This window comes from Ranitomeya variabilis, chromosome 2, assembly GCF_051348905.1.
Source record: "Ranitomeya variabilis isolate aRanVar5 chromosome 2, aRanVar5.hap1, whole genome shotgun sequence".
Taxonomy (NCBI): domain Eukaryota; kingdom Metazoa; phylum Chordata; class Amphibia; order Anura; family Dendrobatidae; genus Ranitomeya; species Ranitomeya variabilis.
In genome coordinates, this window is record NC_135233.1 from 244,541,631 (window position 1) to 244,548,092 (window position 6,462).

The 6,462-nt window shown below is 40.2% G+C and overlaps 1 protein-coding gene across 8 annotated transcripts in view; it reads left to right on the plus strand.

The window, feature by feature from the left end:
* KCNT1 (potassium sodium-activated channel subfamily T member 1) overlaps positions 1 to 4,243 on the plus strand; it is a 360,049-nt gene extending 355,806 nt beyond the window's left edge. For all 8 annotated transcript variants that reach the window (XM_077284353.1, XM_077284354.1, XM_077284356.1 and 5 more), the window contains 2 exons: positions 1,178 to 1,262; positions 2,536 to 4,243. In XM_077284353.1, the coding sequence (XP_077140468.1) occupies positions 1,178 to 1,262; positions 2,536 to 2,659 (209 nt within the window). In that variant the 3' untranslated portion in view covers positions 2,660 to 4,243. The remainder of the gene's footprint in view (positions 1 to 1,177; positions 1,263 to 2,535) is intronic.
* The last annotated feature ends 2,219 nt before the right edge of the window (positions 4,244 to 6,462 follow it).

Here is a 6,462-nt window from a genome sequence, read left to right on the forward strand (position 1 = left end):
GTAATGTGTGTTTATTGTAGGAGGTGGAATTCTTCCTGATGCAAATCATTTACAAGTTGTGGTTTTTTTATACAATTTTTCCAAAACCCAGAAAAAAAATCTAAATGTGTGCCTAAACCGTAAAACGAACCTGTCATGTTGTACATGTCTGATCTGTGGACAGCAGGGTATAGAGAAGAAGGATATCAGGGTTTGTAGGAAAAGATTCAGTATTATTTGTATTTTATTCACTGAAATCCATGGGGTTTGTATGTAGGAGTCCAGTGGGCGGTCCTATTCATTAGTCCCATGGGCGGTCCTACTAGCGATTGGCAGGTGTCTCTATACAAGTTAGACTCTCAGGACCATCTGCTGGACTGGATGTATACAAACAGAGCTTTCAATGAAAATGCAAGTTTTACTGAACGTTTTTCAACAAAACATATCAATACCATGTTCAACATGACAGGTGCAATACAGGACAACAGAGATTACTATGTCAGCATGTGATCAGAGCATCGTGTCAGGGGGCTGGCCGAATGACTTGTCAATTGCAAACCCAGGCCCCTTCTCTGTTATGGGTACTAAAGATGATAACTGAGAAGTAGGCTCTGCTGGCTGTCAGAATCTAGACGGCTATGATTCGTTTTCTGTCGCTGGACACTTTAGCTTATTTGATTATGCTAATGTGTCCGGCAGCAAAATCTGACACTGCCGGAAAGAGGTACAATGGAGGCCAAGTTTCCTATTTTGGACTCAGTTTTCCTCACCAAAGTCAGTAGCTCTGTTGGGGTAAGATCTGAAAACCATTTTACATGGAAGCCCCTGAAAGAGCTCTCACTGGGCGAAACGGCCTTGTGCACAATTCTACCCTAGATGATTTTTCTTTTCCAGGAACTGTTATTCTTTGCATAACTAAAAATGTTTTTTTGTTTACTAATTTCTCACAGTTTTCACACTTTCCATCAAATAGAACCCTCCCCCCATTGTACACGTCATGGTCCATGTGATGGATGCAAGCTTACGGCTCGTTACAAGATACAATCTCCTGTAATGAACCATTCAGCTCTGTGATCATCTTCATTGTTATGGGGAATGTAATGGAGAAAACTTACCTCTGTCATAACACATGATCAATCCCAGAGCGGAGCGATGACACCCAAGTGTGACTTTACCCATCTTCCTTTACTTTTAACAGACGAGATGAATGATCACCAGAACACCCTGTCGTACGTCCTCATCAATCCCCCGCCGGACACACGGCTGGAACTTAATGACATTGTGTAAGTACTGTGCAACTTAAGAATTACCGTAACACTTTAGGAAAGTTTGAAAATGCAAAACAATCTCAGTAATGGCAGCGATAATGAGATTTCTCAAAACTTTATCTGTACATCGCAGAAAGAATAGGAAGGTGCTTTGCCATTCAGCATGCTCGATTCTCCTCTCCCCAGCCACCATACACACTAAATGCCTGTCCAGTCATGCCACATTCCGCCAACTTTGACCCTTTCATGACATACATTTTTGTCACATGTGGGTTGCTTGTAGCAGGCTCAGGCACTGAGCCCACCACATACTGGCTGTGCTACACAGCTGGCACCTGCCTGTAACAGTAGCGACAAGAGCTAGCTCCAATTGCTGCTGAGTAACAATTTAAATGGCCTGCTTCCTTGGCCCCTTCCCTACGAAGTGATCGCAGGGGGCCAATGGGTTACCTTGGCAGCCAGGGACCAGCTGAAGGCCCCCGTAGCTGCCATCTTAGTCGTCCTGTGAAGCACGTGGCCTTCATAAAAGAATGTCATTACCCCGTATACTGCCATACACTTGTATTGCAGGATGTAGTATAAGCGATCAAATGATCCCTAAGGGGGATTAAAAAAAAATAAAGTAGAAATTAAAGGTTTTCAGAAATAAAATATACAAAAATTTACATAGCCTGCCCCCCTGGGTCTATAAAAAGATGCCAGAAAGAGAGAAAAATAATTTGGAAGGCCAAAATTGCTGTTTTTCAGTCGCCTCACTGCATAGAAAAATGAAATAAAAACTGATCATAACCCAAAACTAGTATCAACAAAAACTACAGCAGAGCACGCAAAAAATAAGCTGCATTAACAGGAAAATATAAGTGTTATGGGTCTCAGAAAATGGCGACAAAACCATTTATTTATTTTTTACAGCATTCTTACAATTTTTAACTGATAAAATATTAAAAGGCAAATCTATACAAGTTCGGTATCACTGTACTCGTACGGACCTGGAGGATTATATTTCCAGGTTAATTTTACTGGTGTAAAAACAGAACTATACATGCAATGGCGGAATTGCGGGATTTTTTTTTCCACCATTTCACCCCAGTAACTGATATAGTAAAATAAACAGTGTAATTCAAAAGTGCAAGAAAAGAAGCCCGTATATAGGTATGTCAATGTAAAAATAAAGTTATACCTCTTGGAAGGAGGGGAGGGGGAAAAAAAAAAATCTAAAATTTGGTAAGGGGTCAACATTCTATGGAACCAGCCATTTTTATGACTGATAACGGATTTTCCCCCTCAGATATCTCATCAGATCGGACCCTTTAGCTCACGTGGCCAACGATTCCCAAAGCCGGAAAAGCAGCAATAGTTACAAGACTGAACAAACGGGAAACCCGGAGACGAGGGATGAGACGCAGCTATGAGAACAAGCCTGACTCATGGACTCGGTGGCACGAGCAGCCAGGCTCAGACCATGAGTCACAGCGAGCTGGACATTATCAAAACACTTTGGAGGATTCCCAATGGTCTTCACTGCCAACAACAAGTTAGGTGGTCCCCCATTCCCCTAGCCATAGAGAACCCGCAGCATGGATCTCATGGGAAACTTTTGATTAAAAACTCTTTTTTTTTGTACTAAGTCAGTAACATTTAACCATTCTGTTCAGTTCCCGAACTGCAGTAAGACGGCGAATGAAAAGTTTTTGATATTTAAAAAACTTTTCCAAAAAGTTCTGAACTCAATGCCACCATATTCTCTGTACTGATTGCACTAGACAAGTCCGAATCCAAAAGTGGGTTGCATGGGGCTGACCCACGTATCTCACCGGACCTTCATCCTGGTCATTTTTTTTCTGGAATGAAAGAAAAAAAAAAAACGTGTCTAGTTTTTTGCAAGCATTTGGAAATGTATCTACGAGGCAGTGACCTGAAAATATATGTATAGCATTGCTACTTACGTATGGGACAAGCCTATAGGGGCCAGGTACTAACTAATTTGAATAAACCCCACCCCTTACTTGATAGCCACGCCTACTATATTAGCAGTCCTGTCCCTTTAAGATCTAGTAATATTTAGTTTTTAGGCGAGATATAGGGTAGCCCACAATTTCCTACGTTCTGACCTCATATAACGAGCTCTTAGAACAGCGCCATGTGCCTTATTCCAGCCAAACATTTGGAGCCACATATCCATAGGTGCCAATTTTTGGATGATTTTTTTTTCCATCTTTATATCAATAAAATTATATTTTTCCTCCTTTTCAATCTTAAAATGCCTAAAAAGCACAGAAATCAGGAAAACAAAGTGACTCCGGGTGAGTAAAAGAGAAGTGTGCTGCGGAGGAGGCGGTGTTACTTTGTGTTCACCCGAATCAAATATGGCGTTTTTTTTATTCTTTATATGGGGAGAACAATGTTTTTGGTTATTGTACATATCATAGAAATATCATGTCCAGGTGCTTGTAAGATAATTTTACTCGACTTTTGTTTAGAACCGTTACAGTATTACTACTCAAGTATGTGACGAGAAAAGAAAAAAAGGCTTTGTACACCTCGCCACCCGCGTTATCGCTACACGGTGCACTCATAATGAAAAATGAAGCTCACAAATAGGATTATACATTTTCTATTACTTTGTGTTTACTGCTCCTATAAAAGTTCCATGTGTCACCATGGTAACAGACTACAAACAAAACAGTGTGTAGTCTGATCCTACAATCATATGATGGGATGCAGTGGCCAATGTGAAAATAACAAGAATACTCATTTTTGTTTTTTTTTATAAAAACCAGGACTGCATAAGAGCTGTATACATAATACGGCTTTTAATCAAGACTTGTATTATTGCTTCATGTCTGCTTCTAGATGTAACGTAGTCTATGGCATAAGGGTGAGCATAGCTCATCATCGATATGAGATTATCGCTGCAACTAACCACAAACCATCATCTACAGAGAAGCTGCTAATTAATGGTCAGGTATTAGAATTTGAAGAAAATAAATCAGCATAAAAGCAAACCAAAAAAAACACAGCACAGATCTTATGTCACCTTTGAGCACCATTTAATTTTTTTTTGCTTATGTTTAATAGGTATAGAATACAATTCTGCCTGTCTGCAGCCACCACTAGAGGGAGCTCCTTATATACAGAATTACTATTGCATGCTATGAGAGCTGTCAGCTCCCTCTAGTGGTGACTGCAGACAGAACAGTAATTCTACAGGCATATCAGAACAATGATCATATTTTATAAAAGTGGATTAATTACCTCACTTGCCCTGTTCCACATCAAACGCCTTATCCGAGCGAGCGATCCATAAAAATAAATTGCACTGAACAAAGATTATGCAATTATGAATTTATGCTAAAAAAACAACTTAGTATCATAGTAATAGAAAGCACAGTTTGACATTATGAGACTACTCACAACCAGGTACACAGTTAAGCACCCATCATCTTGTCAGCTTTAGTAACTAATTGCATTCCTCATAAGACTTTTTCTTAGAACTCAAAATTGTACCGATCCTCTATTATTCCTCCTGAAAATGTAAAAATTAATTGACACCATTTCCCTTGCCAATAGTTATCAGCGCTGATTACAGTATGAAGAGCATGTATGGGCATGTCCCCTTTAACAATGTGATTGGTAACTCCCCTTTGTCAATTTATTTGTACTGTGAGCTTTGTCAATAGGATTTATTTGCAATGCTAAGGCTAGGTTCACATTGCGTTAGGGCAATCCGTTTAGCGCTAGCGGATTGCGCTAACGCAATGTATTTGTAGGGGCCGCGTTTAGAGGTCGTGCTAACGTCCCCGCTCTCGCAGATCCCCGATCTGCGAGAGCGGGGAACGGACCTCGGGTGCGCCGCAGACACTGCAAGCAGCGTCCAAGGCGCGCTACAAAAGAACGGCACATCGCTAGCGCGAGCCGAAAAAGGCACGCGCTAGCGATGCGCTACAGGTGAAATTTACATTGCTGTCAATGGGTGCACTAACGGACCCGTTGCACGGCGTTAATTGCGACATTTTCGCCGTGCAATGCTGTCCGTTAGCGATCACCCACTAACGCAATGTGAACCTAGCCTTAATTCTATACTTGGATAATAAAAGCATATATTAAATTTCTCATCTGAAAATACAGAAAAGAGCTGTAAAATGAAAAAAAAACAACTTCTGTGCTGCTCCAGCAACCAATCAGAAGTGTGCTATAAGTTTTGTGAGCCTCAGCTGCATTCTGATTGGTCAGTATGGGATGATGGTACAAACCCAAAGATGTAAGATTTTCTCAGAATGTTGGTACAGAACATTGCAGCCTTCAATAATAACTTACTGTAATCTACATGAAAAGGTACAAAACTAATTAACATGTCATAGTTTTCTGCATATTCAGTTACTCTCTCCCAGATCTACCGGTATATTATGTGTATTAACAATCTAACATGCAGTTTGTCATTTGTACCTTTAACCAGGTAAATTCATTTTATTTCAAGACCACGTTCACCTTTCTATCGTTTTTATTGTCCTCAATGTATTAAACATTGAGAAAAAAGGCAATTCTGCAAAATGTTTTTTGACCCGACAATCTCCTACCGTTTTGGGTCCACAGCTCCTATGCAGATCTATGTGTTTCCACAGTTACAGACTACAAAACAAAACCCTGTGTAGTCCGATCCCGGGGCAATACTCCTTTTGTCCCTCTCCCATCCCTCTACTTCTTACAAATCTATCAAAACGAGGAAAATGTTGGAATGGAGCATACAGTATGACAGCAGGGATCTGACTACAAAGGGTTTTTCTTGTAGTCTGTTACCATGGAAACTTTTTTTTTTTTTTTTTTTTTAAATCAAAACCTATTGTGAAATTACAATATTTTACAACCAAAATGGTGTGTAAGAAATCTGGGATTGTAGAATGAAAACCTCAAAAAAGCACAACACAAACGTATACAATAGAAAAAAAATCACCATAAAAACCCGTATGCGTTTTTTACTGCCACAGCGTGTTTGTTAATTTTAGCTTTTATTTTACTAGAAATTAAAGCAAGGCGCTCACTGGTTGTCAGTTTGTGTTAGTTTATTCACTTGACCCCATGTTGTTCCTTACTAATGCCAGTTTCAGATGAGTATATTAGAAGGAGAAATTGTTACGCAGCTGCCAGATTGGGTCACTGGACCTGCTGTCAGGCTAGGACGTGCCCCCATAATGTGGGTGCACAAATGCCCCCTTAA